General features: G+C 47.4%; 1 protein-coding gene across 1 annotated transcript in view; it reads left to right on the top strand.

The window, feature by feature from the left end:
* Nucleotides 1-1,690: 1,690 nt before the first annotated feature.
* Nucleotides 1,691-16,359, top strand: part of RALGDS (ral guanine nucleotide dissociation stimulator) — a 107,441-nt gene continuing 92,772 nt past the window's right edge. Inside the window, exon 1 of the mRNA XM_040406158.1 lies at nt 1,691-1,720. Coding sequence (XP_040262092.1) covers nt 1,700-1,720 — 21 coding nt within the window. The 5' untranslated portion in view covers nt 1,691-1,699. The remainder of the gene's footprint in view (nt 1,721-16,359) is intronic.

The raw sequence follows: 16,359 nt of genomic DNA, 5'->3' as shown, positions 1-16,359 counted from the left end.
TAGATGTCCAGGAGGTTGGCATCTTTCCTGCATGTAGCGGTGACTCAGCAGACAGACATATGGCGGCTCCTCGGTTTCTGGATGTTACTCAGCTGGACTTCGGGCAGGAGGTGCAGTAACCTGAGCCCCTGACAGTCTGTCACTTACCCCTGGGACCGGTGTCTGGGTTGTCGCTCTATTTCCTGCCACTTTCACTTATCATGCAGCCTCCAAAATTTGTAAATCTTAAAAAAAAATATTAAAATTATCAAAAAAATTATTAGGGTTTATGCAAATTGAGAAAATTGTGGCCTTTTTTTTTCTCTAGCAAGACACCTACATGTACAGGTATGGCTACCGTGCACAAAGGTCAGGAGCCATATATGTCCTATCTATCCCAGCCATGAGGCACCCAGTGCCTCATGCCTCATTGCCATCTCCATTGAAAGCAGAATTCCAGAGTCAGCAGCATCTAATCCATTCCTTGTAGTGTTAGTAGAGGTGAATGCAGCGCTCTCTCTTGGGAGCGGATCCCCCTGTGCTTTATGTAAGGGGGCGGTTAATACCATAAATGGCTGGTTTATTGGTGGAGGGGGGGCGGGGGGCGAGGGGACATTTAATACAGGCAATTACATGGGGCACTCCCTGGTGCCTGCCCTTCCCGTACTGTCACACCAGCTGCTAGCGAGTGCACTGCCATAAACCTTTATTTCCTCATATTTTTCCTGCTTTGTTACATTGTTTCCCGGGGTGTAAATAGGGAGATTTGACTCGTTACATTGTCTCCAGGAGCGTGACCTGGAATATTTTTGCAGAAATTCTGCTTCTGTCTGTCTCTGCATTTGCAGTGTGTGGTTGTTCTGCTGTCATTGGTTGCTAGCAGACGCTCTCTCGCGCTCTCTCTCTCTCCCCTCCTCCCTTCTCTCTTTCTCTCTCTCTTTTCTCCTCTCCTCCCTGCTTCCATGGCCTTTGTAGCTACAGAGCAATGTGTCTCCCTATGACCAGGAGACCGACATTCCTTCTCTGCCCTTGTCTGTCACACGCAAGACCAAGACGTCTCCAAGAAGACCCCGTGCCTCATCCACAGCTCCATCCTCCTCTGCAGCCACCACCGCTCTCCAGAAGGAAGGCTGACACCCTAATAAGATCACACAGGTCATTTTCCCTCAGTCGGAAGCATTGATTGCTCGGATCTCCCCCCCTCTCTCTTCCATCGAGACCCCTCCTTACTCCCTAAGGTGAGACAAGGACAGCTACCTCCAACCTCTGAGAAGCACAATGGATCTCAAGAAGATGCTGAGGAACCTCTGGTGTCTTCCATTAGAGAAGACAACCTTTACCTTATAGGTAGCCAGAATCGGGATGCAATCATCTGTCCCTTTAAATTCCTGCTCTCTCCCACAAGACCCTTCTATTTTCTCTTTTTTTGCTTTCAGCACCATTGGCCGATTGATGATATGGTTCCTGTAGAGGCTGCTGGAGTAGGGTTACCACCACTGACACCTGCTCCACTTGGATAGTCCTTCAAGACGCATGAAGGCCTCCGCTGCTCAATGGATTGATTGACACAACATGGGTCATCGTCTGACAGGGCATTAATCTGTGCCACCCGTCTCTGGACCGCGGGGTGGGGGGCAGCCGACCCTGAGGAGCCCTCTAACCACCTCAGCTCTTCCAAGGATTTCATGACCCCCTGGGAGAGGATGAAGGACCATATATAATGATGATGCTCGATATTCAGGTAGGATACGTCGGATACACGTGCTGTACTGTATAGAATATTACGTGACGGGCAGAAACGATAGTGGGTAAAGCGTGGCGGCGGACCCCCTCGGACAGGAAGTGTTCTCTTCTGATAGAGGAACGTGGATGGGATTTATAACTGGAAGCAAGGAGGGTATTGCAGTGTGTTATAATCGTATAAACAGTGTCCGGTGATGTCATCGCGGGTGCGTCATGGCTTTATTCATTCTTAAAGGGGAACGCCATAAAAAATGGGGTTCCCACGCCTTGCTTCTAACTGCTTGTTTAGAAGCAGCTTTGGCCACACTGATGCTTCTTCTTGGTCTTGGAGAGATCTAGGGGTGTCGGTACCAAGCGTTGCTGGTATGGGGGGAGGGGGGATGTGGCAGCCATGGATTCTGGATTATATTTAGACCCTTGTTGCTTAAAGGGGATCTTTGGGGTTGTCCAGGCTTAGTAAGACATGGCTGTTTTCTTTGAACAGCGCCACACTCCACCACAGGTTGTATGTGGTATTGCAGTATTATTGTCCATATAAATACACCAATGTTAGAAATGGCGCTCTTTGGCGGTATAGTCATGCTTAGGCATTTTTCCTGGCTTGTAAACGGTTCCCGGCCAAAACACGCCATCTTGGCAGCTAGTCACTTTGTTGATTTTATCCTCCTACGTGGGCCTTGCTTATATTTTATATAGGCATGGGTATAAAGGATGAGTTGTGATGTCATCACGCCGTCCCCTCTCCTTTGTAGGTACATCAGAGGGCCGTCTCTACGTCTGTATAACACCATTCATGCCATGGCCTTCTCCACCCATATGGGTACACAATAAGGGCCTGTAGGAAAGCACTCGGCGCCTTGTCTTGTAATATCCATATAATATACAGGGAGAGAGCTGGGAGTAGCTGCTGGCGGTATGCACAGTGCTGCGTGGAGACGTGGCTTGTCTGGAGACGTTGGCCTGGATGACATGCCTGCCGCTGATCGCCGTGTTACTCTGCCAGCTTGTAGTTGTATTGGCAGAATGTAAATGGACTGTCGGCATGGTTCTAATCTGGGCTCACGCCGGGCCCGGCCGCTCAGACCTGGCTCAGCTCCTGAGTAACCTATGGCCAGCCGGTCAGTATGGCGGGATTGTCTGTGGAGTACTGGACGCTAATAGCAAGGATTACTGACATCATGACATTGATGACATTGGAAGACCTCCAGTTAGTGGCAGAGACTGTTTTCCCTGATTGTGATGACATCATTAAGTTTCTTAACTCTGACCTCCTCAAACTGCTTCCCTGCTTATAGTGACCTCATCAAACTGCTTCCCTGCTGATAGTGACCTCATCAAACTGCTTCCCTGCTGATAGTGACCTCATCAAACTGCTTCCCTGCTGATAGTGACCTCATCAAACTGCTTCTCTGCTTATAGTGACCTCATCAAACTGCTTCCCTGCTTATAGTGACCTCATCAAACTGCTTCCCTGCTGATAGTGACCTCATCAAACTGCTTCCCTGCTTATAGTGACCTCATCAAACTGCTTCTCTGCTTATAGTGACCTCATCAAACTGCTTCCCTGCTTATAGTGACCTCATCAAACTGCTTCCCTGCTTATAGTGACCTCATAAAACTGCTTCCCTGCTTATAGTGACCTCATCAAACTGCTTCCCTGCTTATAGTGACCTCATCAAACTGCTCCCCTGCTTATAGTGACCTCATCAAACTGCTTCTCTGCTTATAGTGACCTCATCAAACTGCTCCCCTGCTTATAGTGACCTCATCAAACTGCTTCTCTGCTTATAGTAACCTCATCAAACTGCTTCCCTGCTTATAGTGACCTCATCAAACTGCTTCCCTGCTTATAGTGACCTCATCAAACTGCTTCCCTGCTTATAGTGACCTCATCAAACTGCTTCCCTGCTTATAGTGACCTCATCAAACTGCTTCCCTGCTTATAGTGACCTCATCAAACTGCTTCCCTGCTTATAGTGACCTCATCAAACTGCTTCCCTGCTGATAGTGACCTCATCAAACTGCTTCCCTGCTTATAGTAACCTCATCAAACTGCTTCCCTGCTTATAGTGACCTCATCAAACTGCTTCCCTGCTGATAGTGACCTCATCAAACTGCTTCCCTGCTGATAGTGACCTCATCAAACTGCTTCCCTGCTTATAGTGACCTCATCAAACTGCTTCCCTGCTTATAGTGACCTCATCAAACTGCTTCCCTGCTTATAGTGACCTCATCAAACTGCTTCTCTGCTTATAGTGACCTCATCAAACTGCTTCTCTGCTTATAGTGACCTCATCAAACTGCTTCTCTGCTTATAGTGACCTCATCAAACTGCTTCCCGGCTTATAGTGACCTCATCAAACTGCTTCTCTGCTTATAGTGACCTCATCAAACTGCTCCCCTGCTTATAGTGACCTCATCAAACTGCTTCCCTGCTTATAGTGACCTCATAAAACTGCTTCCCTGCTTATAGTGACCTCATCAAACTGCTTCCCTGCTGATAGTGACCTCATCAAACTGCTTCCCTGCTTATAGTGACCTCATCAAACTGCTTCCCTGCTTATAGTGACCTCATCAAACTGCTTCCCTGCTTATAGTGACCTCATCAAACTGCTTCCTTGCTTATAGTGACCTCATCAAACTGCTTCCCTGCTCATAGTGACCTCATCAAACTGCTTCCCTGCTTATAGTGACCTCATCAAACTGCTTCCCTGCTTATAGTGACCTCATCAAACTGCTTCCCGGCTTATAGTGACCTCATCAAACTGCTTCCCGGCTCATAGTGACCTCATCAAACTGCTTCTCTGCTTATAGTGACCTCATCAAACTGCTTCTCTGCTTATAGTGACCTCATCAAACTGCTTCCCTGCTTATAGTGACCTCATCAAACTGCTTCCCTGCTTATAGTGACCTCATCAAACTGCTTCCCTGCTTATAGTGACCTCATCAAACTGCTTCCCTGCTTATAGTGACCTCATCAAACTGCTTCCCGGCTTATAGTGACCTCATCAAACTGCTTCCCTGCTTATAGTGACCTCATCAAACTGCTTCCCGGCTCATAGTGACCTCATCAAACTGCTTCTCTGCTGATAGTGACCTCATCAAACTGCTTCTCTGCTTATAGTGACCTCATAAAACTGCTTCCCGGCTTATAGTGACCTCATCAAACTGCTTCCCTCCTTATAGTGACCTCATCAAACTGCTTCCCTCCTTATAGTGACCTCATCAAACTGCTTCTCTGCTGATAGTGACCTCATCAAACTGCTTCTCTGCTTATAGTGACCTCATCAAACTGTTTCCCTGCTTATAGTGACCTCATAAAACTGCTTCCCTGCTTATAGTGACCTCATAAAACTGCTTCTCTGCTGATAGTGACCTCATCAAACTGCTTCTCTGCTGATAGTGACCTCATCAAACTGCTTCCCTGCTTATAGTGACCTCATCAAACTGCTTCCCGGCTTATAGTGACCTCATCAAACTGCTTCCCGGCTTATAGTGACCTCATCAAACTGCTTCTCTGCTTATTGTGACCTCTTCAAACTGCTTCTCTGCTGATAGTGACTTCATCAAACTGCTTCTCTGCTTATAGTGACCTCATAAAACTGCTTCCCTGCTTATAGTGACCTCATCAAACTGCTTCCCTGCTTATAGTGACCTCATCAAACTGCTTCCCTGCTAATAGTGACCTCATCAAACTGCTTCCCTGCTTATAGTGACCTCATCAAACTGCTTCCCGGCTTATAGTGACCTCATCAAACTGCTTCTCTGCTTATTGTGACCTCTTCAAACTGCTTCTCTGCTGATAGTGACTTCATCAAACTGCTTCTCTGCTTATAGTGACCTCATAAAACTGCTTCCCTGCTTATAGTGACCTCATCAAACTGCTTCCCTGCTTATAGTGACCTCATCAAACTGCTTCCCTGCTAATAGTGACCTCATCAAACTGCTTCTCTGCTTATAGTGACCTCATCAAACTGCTTCCCTGCTTATAGTGACCTCATCAAACTGCTTCTCTGCTTATAGTGACCTCATCAAACTGCTTCCCTGCTTATAGTGACCTCATCAAACTGCTTCCCTGCTTATAGTGACCTCATCAAACTGCTTCTCTGCTGATAGTGACCTCATCAAACTGCTTCCCTGCTTATAGTGACCTCATCAAACTGCTTCTCTGCTGATAGTGACCTCATCAAACTGATTCTCTGTGTACAGTGACATCAGCTAACCTTTTTATAGTGACCTCCTCACACGGCCAAAATAACGTAGTAAGGCTGCTGCCCCAGGGGATAATGATGTCATCAAACGATCTGCATGCTTGTAGTGATATGATTTATGTCCTTTACTGATTACAGTGATGTCACTGAACTATTTCTCTAGATTTCCCATTCACCCGAATAGACCTGTGCTGTAGGGGCCTTGTGGCTGTAGGCTGGATACTGAGGGTTTGCTGCAGTGTGTCCGGTCTGTGCTACCTGCACTGGTACACTGAAGCAAACAATCAGCAGAAAAGATATGTAGACTGCTGGTGTATTTTGCTCAGTTCATCCATTTCATCTATAGTCGAGTTTCATTTGACTGCGGTCAGCACTCACCCTGCCTCTGAGGTAGGTAGGCAACAGCAAAATGTAAGTCCTAGTCCCTCATATTATGTGATTTTTTTTTTTTTTTTAGAAAAACACATTTGTGTTCTCCTTGTGCCACATGCAGTGCATCATATTGCCACAGGGTGGCGGCAGAGTCCCTGGTACATTGATGTGATTGGATCTTGTAGCAGATGTCAATTAGGAATGATTGTTCTTTCTTTCGTTAATTAGCGATGAGATCAGCCTTTCTGGATCCTGGAGATGGCGTCTTGGGTTGCTGTTCTGCTAGTAACACGTTCAATGGCACCTGGCGGTGTGATAATTGTCGCATGACTCAGGGGCATTCGGAGAAGCGAGGAATTCCTCAAAAGTTCCAAACCAGATACACATCCCATACATGAGAATTTCCTGCCAGCTTCGCGTAAACGAGTTATTAATTAGATCTCATTGATTCATCTGTATAATCGTGTGCCCTTACTGTGGAACTACAACTCCCAGCATGGCCCTTACAGCACAAGGTGCATTCCACATCAGTAAATATTGCTGAATTGCATAAAAAATTATTTCCAGGTCCAGTGTGCTGCTGCGGCGGTGTATCTAATCCTATCCTGTGTGATACTGTCTGCTGAGCTGTGTATCTAATCCTACCCTGTGTGATACTGTCTGCTGAGCTGTGTATCTAATCCTATCCTGTGTGATACTGTCTGCTGAGCTGTGTATCTAATCCTATCCTGTGTGATACTGTCTGCTGAGCTGTGTATCTAATCCTATCATGTGTGATACTATCTGCTGAGCTGTGTATCTAATACTATCCTGTGTGATACAGTCTGCTGAGCTGTGTATCTAATCCTATCCTGTGTGATACTGTCTGCTGAGCTGTGTATCTAATCCTATCCTGTGTGATACTGTCTGCTGAGCTGTGTATCCAATCCTATCCTGTGTGATACTGTCTGCTGAGCTGTGTATCTAATCCCATTATGTGTGATACTGTCTGCTGAGCTGTGAATCTAATCCTATCCTGTGTGATACTGTCTGCTGAGCTGTGTATCTAATCCTATCCTGTGTGATACAGTCTGCTGAGCTGTGTATCTAATCCTGTCAGGTGTGATACTGTCTGCTGAGCTGTGTATCTAATCCTATTCTGTGTGATACTGTCTGCTGAGCTGTGTATCTAATCCTATTCTGTGTGATACTGTCTGCTGAGCTGTGTATCCAAGCCTATCCTGTGTGATACTGTCTGCTGAGCTGTGTATCTAATCCTATCCTGTGTGATACTGTCTGCTGAGCTGTGTATCTAATCCTACCCTGTGTGATACTGTCTGCTGAGCTGTGTATCCAAGCTTATCCTGTGTGATACTGTCTGCCGAGCTGTGTATCCAATCCTATCATGTGTGATACTGTCTGCTGAGCTGTGTATCTAATCCTATCCTGTGTGATACTGTCTGCTGAGCTGTGTATCTAATCCTCTCCTGTGTGATACTGTCTGCTGAGCTGTGTATCTAATCCCATCATGTGTGATACTGTCTGCTGAGCTGTGTATCTAATCCTATCCTGTGTGATACTGTCTGCTGAGCTGTGTATCCAATCCTATCATGTGTGATACAGTCTGCTGAGCTGTGTATCCAATCCTACCCTGTGTGATACTGTCTGCCGAGCTGTGTATCTAATCCTATCCTGTGTGATACGGTCTGCTGAGCTGTGTATCTAATCCTATCCTGTGTGATACCGTCTGCTGAGCTGTGTATCTAATCCTACCCTGTGTGATACTGTCTGCTGAGCTGTGTATCTAATCCTATCATGTGTGATACGGTCTGCTGAGCTGTGTATCCAATCCTACCCTGTGTGATACTGTCTGCCGAGCTGTGTATCCAATCCTATCCTGTGTGATACTGTCTGCTGAGCTGTGTATCTAATCCTGTGATGTGTGATACTGTCTGCTGAGCTGTGTATCTAATCCTCTCCTGTGTGGTACTGTCTGCTGAGCTGTGTATCCAAGCCTATCCTGTGTGATACTGTCTGCCGAGCTGTGTATCCAATCCTATCATGTGTGATACGGTCTGCTGAGCTGTGTATCTAATCCTATCCTGTGTGATACTGTCTGCTGAGCTGTGTATCTAATCCTATCCTGTGTGATACTGTCTGCTGAGCTGTGTATCTAATCCTATCCTGTGTGATACTGTCTGCTGAGCTGTGTATCTAATCCTATCCTGTGTGATACTGTCTGCTGAGCTGTGTATCTAATCCTATCCTGTGTGATACTGTCTGCTGAGCTGTGTATCCAATCCTATCCTGTGTGATACTGTCTGCTGAGCTGTGTATCTAATCCTATTCTGTGTGATACTGTCTGCTGAGCTGTGTATCTAATCCTCTCCTGTGTGATACTGCCTGCTGAGCTGTGTATCTAATCCTATCCTGTGTGATACTGTCTGCTGAGCTGTGTATCTAATCCTATCCTGTGTGATACTGTCTGCTGAGCTGTGTATCTAATCCTATTCTGTCTGCTGAGCTGTGTATCCAATCCTATCCTGTGTGATACTGTCTGCTGAGCTGTGTATCTAATCCTATCCTGTGTGATACTGTCTGCTGAGCTGTGTATCTAATCCTATCCTGTGTGATACAGTCTGCTGAGCTGTGTATCCAATCCTATCATGTGTGATACTGTCTGCTCGAGCTGTGTATCTAATCCTGTGATGTGTGATACAGTCTGCTGAGCTGTGTATCTAATCCTATTCTGTGTGATACTGTCTGCTGAGCTGTGTATCTAATCCTATTCTGTGTGATACGGTCTGCTGAGCTGTGTATCTAATCCTGTGATGTGTGATACTGTCTGCTGAGCTGTGTATCTAATCCTGTGATGTGTGCTACTGTCTGCTGAGCTGTGTATCTAATCCTATTCTGTGTGATACTGTCTGCTGAGCTGTGTATCTAATCCTATTCTGTGTGATACTGTCTGCTGAGCTGTGTATCTAATCCTGTGATGTGTGATACTGTCTGCTGAGCTGTGTATCTAATCCTGTGATGTGTGCTACTGTCTGCTGAGCTGTGTATCTGATCCTACCCTGTGTGATACTGTCTGCTGAGCTGTGTATCTAATCCTGTGATGTGTGATACAGTCTGCTGAGCTGTGTATCTAATCCTATCCTGTGTGATACAGTCTGCTGAGCTGTGTAACTAATCCTATCCTGTGTGATAATGTCTGCTGAGCTGTGTATCTAATCCTGTGATGTGTGATACTGTCTGCTGAGCTGGCGGATCCTGTCCCATCATGCGCTGATCTGTAACGCTCTCTGTCCACAGGGTGGCGCTGTGGCTTCATGTATATTACTAGTGCAGCTGCCCGTACAATAAAGAAGTCTCCTAATAATAATTAATAGTAATAATGACCCTCTAATGACTGTGAGCCTCGCCTCGTGTGTCACATGATCTCATTAGCCGGACTATAACGAGTGCCTTCCCCGATAGCAGGCGTCCTCAGTACCTCAGTCCTGCAGTTTTCTTCTGTCTGGTTGGTTCTGGTGAATTCAGTATTTTTTGTGATTTTCTGCGTCAGCGAAAGTGAAATGTGCTGATTATTCTTCTGTGACTCATTTGTCCATAGAAGTTGTGAAAGTTTCCATTGTTAGAGTTTTCGCAGCTAAATTTATAACCCTGAAAAGTAGCAAGCGTTCAGCACGCCCCCACCTCCCCGCGCGGAGTAATCCGGGAAGCACATGATGGGGCGGAGCGCCGCCCTGTGGGGTTTTCGGCATTGATGACCTAAAGTGCTTGTGGCTAAATTGCATCTGTAGTCGTGCTGAGACTTGTAGTTCAACAGGTGCTAAAGACTCTTTCATAATATAGTGCAGTAAATGAGCGTCCATGTGATTGCAATTGCACCAACCCCCACACCCCCTGGCCAAAAATACTGGGTAGGGGGCTGTAATGTAGTGTGCTGTGTATGCAGTATATATGTATATACACAGCACTCCACCCCCTTTTCTGTGACCTCCATAGCGCCCCCGCACCTATAACAGTGAAGAAAATGTCTGAGTTGTTATGGAAACCTGGTGTAACTGTGTGTGTCAAGACTGAAGAACCTGCAGGCTTCTATTGGTTAATTTGGGTCATGTGACTGTGCGTATGGTAGTTAGGATATGCGTGAAGGACCTGCAGGCTTCTATTGTCTAATAAGGGTCATGTGACCATGTGTGTGGCAGGATATGAGTGAAGGACCTGTGAGCCCTTATTGGCTAACACATTTTTTGGGAATATCTCAGGAACGGTGCGTCCTAGAGAGCTGAGACCTTTACTAAAACCTTCCCAGACATCCCCCGATGGACCCGTGCGCCAAATGTGGTGTCCAAACGTTCAGGATGTCTACAGAGGACAGACAGACGGACATTGGTTTTTGCAATATACTAGCAGAAGGACGCGGCTTCGCTCGTGTATATTTCATCCATTTCATTTAATGTTTGTGTTTTTTGTTAAAAGATATAGACAGTATCCTCCATAACATTGACCTCCACTACAACACCCCGCCCCCTTAACACTGACCCCTACAGTGACCCATCTCCTTAAAATTGGACCTCCACAGCACCCCACCCCCATAAATTTGACCTTCACAGCAGCCTGTCCCTTTAACAGTGAGTTCCACAGCACCCCACCCCCTTGACAATGACCTCTACAGGGGCCCGCCCCCTTAACAGTGACCTCTACAGCTCCCGCCCCTTAACACTGACCATAGGTTTTAGTCTCCTTAACTGTGACCTCCTCTATTCCTGGCCCCCTTAACAGAGACCTCTACAGCGACTGCCCCTTTAACAGTGACTGCCACTGTACCCTGCTGCCTTAACAGTGACCTCACAGTACCCCGCTGCCCCTTTTAATAGTGGCCTCCACAGTCCCCTACTAACAGTGACCTGCGCAGTGCCCGCCCCCTTAACAGTAACATCCACAGCGCCCTCCCCTTTAACAGAGACCTCCACAGCATCCCGCCCCTTTAACAGTGACCTCCACAGTAGCCTGCCCCTTTAACAGTGACATCCTCAGCATCCTGCCCCCTTAACAGCGACCTCCACAGCATCCCACCCCCTTAACAGTGACCTCCACAGTACCCCATCTCCTTAAAGGGATTCCGTCATCAGATTTAACCCCTCTAACCTAAACATATACTCATGTCCAGACTAATAAGAAGAATCCTAAGCTGGCCTGGAGTCCGCACGGGCGCATCAGGCTGAGCCTAGTGTGCAGGCGCGGGATCTGGCAGAGGGACGGGGAGGATTGCGGAGGCGGCGCTAAGCTGTAGAAGGCGGTGCTGAAGACAGGGAAGGCGGCGCTGAAGACAGGGAAGGCGTCGCTGGGCACTGGATGGCAAGGGGTGCGGCCGGGCACCCTGTATTAACGGACCTCCCCTTGGGCACCTTAAGTAAGTGATTGGCAGGTTATAAAAACCTGTTTTTTGGGCAAATAGAGCCACAGTGAGGTTTAATAAGGCCAGCTTAGGATTCTTCTTAGTCTAGACATGAGCATATGTTTAGGTTAGAGGGGTTAAATCTGATGACAGAATCCCTTTAAGGCCTCTTGCACATGAACGTATTTTCTTTCCGTGTCCGTTTTTTTTTTTTTTTTTCCGGACTGTATGCAGAACAATTCACTTCAATGGGTCCGCAAAAATAAGGGAAGCTACTCCGTGTGCATTCCATTTCCTTATGTCCGTATTTCCGTTCCGCAAAAAAATAGAACATGTCCTATTATTATCCGCATTATGGACAAGGATAGTGCTGTTCTATTAGGGGATAGCTGTTCCGCTACGCAAGATACGGAATGCACACTGATGTCATCCGTATTTTTTGCGGATCCGTTTTTTGCGGACTGCAAAATGCATACGGTCGTGTGCAAGAGGACTAACAGTGATTTCGACAACATTCCGCCCCCTTAACAGTGTCCTCTACAGCAATCTGCCCCTTAAAACTGACCTCCATAGTGGACCGTCCCCTTAACTGTGACCTCCACAGCAGTCTCCCCCTAGGGTGGCCAGAGGTCCGGTTTTAGGCCGGACAGTCCGGCTTTCAGACTCCCTGTCTGGCGCAGGGCCTGGACGGACACAGGGATGTCCTTTTGAACAGCTCACTCTCAGACCGCAGCACCGTGCTGTCTAAGTGTGAGCTGCAGGAAGAAAGTCGCCCTCCCTCCCACCCCTGCCGCTGACAGAAGGTGATTTTTACCTTCATTTTTTCAATCCCCGTCGGCTGCGGAATGAGACGTGATTGGCCTAACAGGGTCAGGGGCGTGGCTTAGCTGGACTCGGTGCGGGGTTTTTCAGTCCGTCTTTTGAGGGTGGCCTGCCCCTGAACTGTGACCTCCACAGCACTCCGCTCCCTTAACAGTGTCATCTACAGCGCCCTGCCCCTTTAAAGCTGACCTACAGCAGTGAAGAAAATCGGCTGGGTTGTTATGGAAACCTGGAGTAAAACTGTGTGTATGTGGAGACTAAGGGTCTGTGAGCTTCTATTGGCTGATAAGGGTCATGTGACCAGGCTTCTATTGGCTAATGCATTTTGTTTGGGAATATCTCAGGAACAGTACGCGCTAGAGAGCTGAGACCTGGTCTAAAACCTTCCCGGACACCTGATGTACCCGTGTGCCAAATTTCGTGATTGTAAATGCGACCGTGCGGATTTCTTTAGCGCACACACACATACGTAGATACACTCAGCTTTATATAATATATGTGTATATACTGTACACACAGATAGCGTGGGCTTCCTTGAAGCTCAATCTGCCACGGATGTACCTGTGTATGTACCATACATCGTGTCCTACATACGGCAAAGCCGGTCATCACTAATTGGCGCCCCAGCGGGCTGATGATTTGTCATATTTTTAAAGGAATTCCGGACCTTTCATTTCTAAACCTTGAAAACTTCCTTGAGATGAAGACCTTCCTTCCAGTGTCTGAGGCTGGGGTACTGACCCCATGGCCTCTAATGTCTGGTGGCATCTCTGACATCACTCCCCTGAGATAACTGGGTCACTGCGAAGATAGGCAATGTGAATACGCACTACAACGCCCAGCATGCACACATGCTCCCAACAGAAATAAGAGGAGGATTCTGGGAGCTGTAGTTTCAGAACAGCTGGACGATCCCTGCACCACAATAATAATGCACAATATGGCGGCTCTACACAGTGGGTTAATTCCTGCTCAGTCCATAGAAGTAGGTCAGATGTCAGCGTTCGGCGGTGGCGTCCGTCAGCAGGGTGTCCTGACAGAGGGGCTCATTAGTGACACAACTGGGTATGCGACGAGGAAAGCTGCTGTTTTGCAGAATTTATTAGGAAATTGCTTAAAGGGGAATTCCACAGTTACTCGTTTCTGTGTAAGATGCGAGGTGATCACATCAGATCCCCATCCCCTCACAGCGCCCCCTAGCGCCTGCTTTTAGGTTATCCCTTTTAGGGATTCTTCATTAACCCCACTTAGTTTAGGGGTCACCTAGAAGAGCTGTGCAGCTGCTGCAAGACTGATGGCCAGCGGTCGGCCTGCCATGTTGAGAGTTATACTTCTGCAACAAGTTTAGGGAGCACTGCTGTTCTGGATTCCCCTAAACTACAACTACCAGCCCGCAGCTGAGAGTTGTAGTCATAAAGCCAGAATTTAGTGAACACGGCTCTTCTTGACAACCCTAAACTACAACTCCCACCGTGTACCCTAGCAGCCTGTGTCTGACCTGACATGCTGAGAGTTGTAGTTTTGCAACTGCATAAAGCTATAGTTTTAAGAGGCATTGCTCTTCCTAATTCATCTCCACTACAACTCCTATCATGGCCTGGCATGGAGAGTGTTGTAGTCTTCAGCAGCCGTAAAGCCTTAAGTTTAGGGCACGCTCCTTTTTTTGTTAATCCTACACTACAACTCCCATCATGTCCTGGCATGCAGAGAGTGATAGTTTTCGGCAGCCGTGAAGGGCAAGAAACACTTTTTTTTCGTATTTTTTATGACTATAAACTACAACTCCCATCATACCCTGACTACCTGTGGCTACCCTGGTACGCAGAGAGTTGTAGCTTTACAAAGTTTAAGAGGCATTGCTCTTCCTAATTCTCCTAAACTATAACTCCCATCATGGCCTGGCATGGAGAGTGTTGTAGTCTTCAGCAGCCGTAAAGCCAAAGTTTAGGGCACACTTCTTTTTTTGATTAACCCTGAACTAGAACTCCCATCATAACCTGCCTGGCATGCAGAGAGTTGTTGATTTTTGGAGCCGCTCACTCTTGTCACATGACGGATGCATTTTAATGGAATTCCCCTTTAAGCAACTGCCTAGTATCTCCTGCAAGACCTACTAACTTGTGTAAGGCTGGTGGAGAGAAAAGGGTTAAACAAGCTGCAACAAAGTATGAGGTCAAAAAGCAGCAGCTGCCACAATGTATCCCTGCCCTGTGATAAGAGGAGCCTGACGATAGACAATTCCATCACAATCGCTTCGTCTTTTATCCCAAAATGATTGAAAAACAGCAGAATTCACGTGACACCCCCCTCTGCCCCTGCTGTACGTTCAGGAACTCCCCCCTTCTAATCCCTCTGGATGGGACCTTCCTGTTATTGTCAGGCAGGAAGTATAGTGAATAGGTCAGAGCCAAGTGGGTGACGGGGGGGTGATCGCTTTCTGTAGATGGAGGGGTTCATGTGCAGATAGGTTTCTGTTATGTCAGGGACTGGGCCAAAATAATCAGACGCTTCCTCAGTGTATATAAAGGGCCTCCGCCATCAGCCCTCCTATAGCTTCCTATACTGCCACCCGCTGGGCACTCCGCACAGATGTGTCTGTCAGTGGAATGGAGGGTGTGAGGGACCCAGAGCTGACGGCTACAGTAAATAGATCAGGAATAAGTCACCCTGTTTAAAGGGGAACTCCTACAAAACAAGAGTAGGGCCCCTTTCACACGAGCGTGACGGATTAGGTCTGGATGCGTTCAGGGTGCATTCAGTGAAAATCGCCCCATTTTGCAAGCAAGTTCAGTCAGTTTCGTCTGCGATTGCGTTCAGTTGTTCAGTTTTTTCCGCGCGGGTGCAATGCGTTTTGATGCGTTTTTCACACACGTGATTAAAAACTGAAAGTTTACAAACAACATCTAGCAACCATCAGTGAAAAACGCACGTGCTTCCGGATGCAATGCGTTTTTCTCTGAAGCCCCATCCACTTCTAGGGGGCCGGGGCTGCATGAAAAACGCTGAATATAGAACATGCTGCGTTTTTCACGCAACGCAGAACTGATGCGTAAAAAAAAACCATTGAAATGAATGGGTCCGGATTCAGTGCGCATTCTGTGCGTTCACGTCACGCATTGCACCCGTGCGGAAAACTCGCTTGTCTAAAAGGGGCCTAAAGCTGGATTTACACGGGCCGACTGTCAGGAAATAGCGTTCCTTCCTGACACTCGGCTGCTCGTTCAGTGGAGGAGATGCATGTGGCGATCACCTCCACAGTATGAGGATGAGTGGTGGCTATAGCGATCCCTCGTCCTCATACAGAATCATGGTTTCTGGGCATCCCTGTTTATACCGCACGATCCGCAGCCCAGAAGCCGTGATCGGCAGTGCCTGCACGAGCGACAGGACCACCCGATGAACGAGCTTTGGGTGATCGGCGGCACATTTACACGGATAGATTGCCGGGAACGAGCGTTCATGACCCGTGTAACTGCACCTTTATACTACATAGCGTGTGGTGTACAGCAAGAGATTAGATACTGCCTGCTGAGCCGCGTGTCTAATCCTGTCAATAGTGATACAGTCTGCCGAGCTGTGTATCTAATCCTATCCTATGTGATACTGCCTGCTGAGCTGTGTATCTAATCCTATCCTGTGTGATACAGTCTGCTGAGCTGTGTATCTAATCCTATCATATGTGATACTGTCTGCTGAGCTGTGTATCTATTCCTCTCCTGTGTGATACTGCCTGCTGAGCCGCGTGTCTAATCCTGTCAATAGTGATACAGTCTGCCGAGCTGTGTATCTAATCCTATCCTATGTGATACTGCCTGCTGAGCTGTGTATCTAATCCTATCCTGTGTG

Source organism: Bufo bufo, chromosome 8 (assembly GCF_905171765.1).
Source record: "Bufo bufo chromosome 8, aBufBuf1.1, whole genome shotgun sequence".
NCBI classification, from domain to species: domain Eukaryota; kingdom Metazoa; phylum Chordata; class Amphibia; order Anura; family Bufonidae; genus Bufo; species Bufo bufo.
This window is presented reverse-complemented; position numbering and strand designations above follow the sequence as displayed.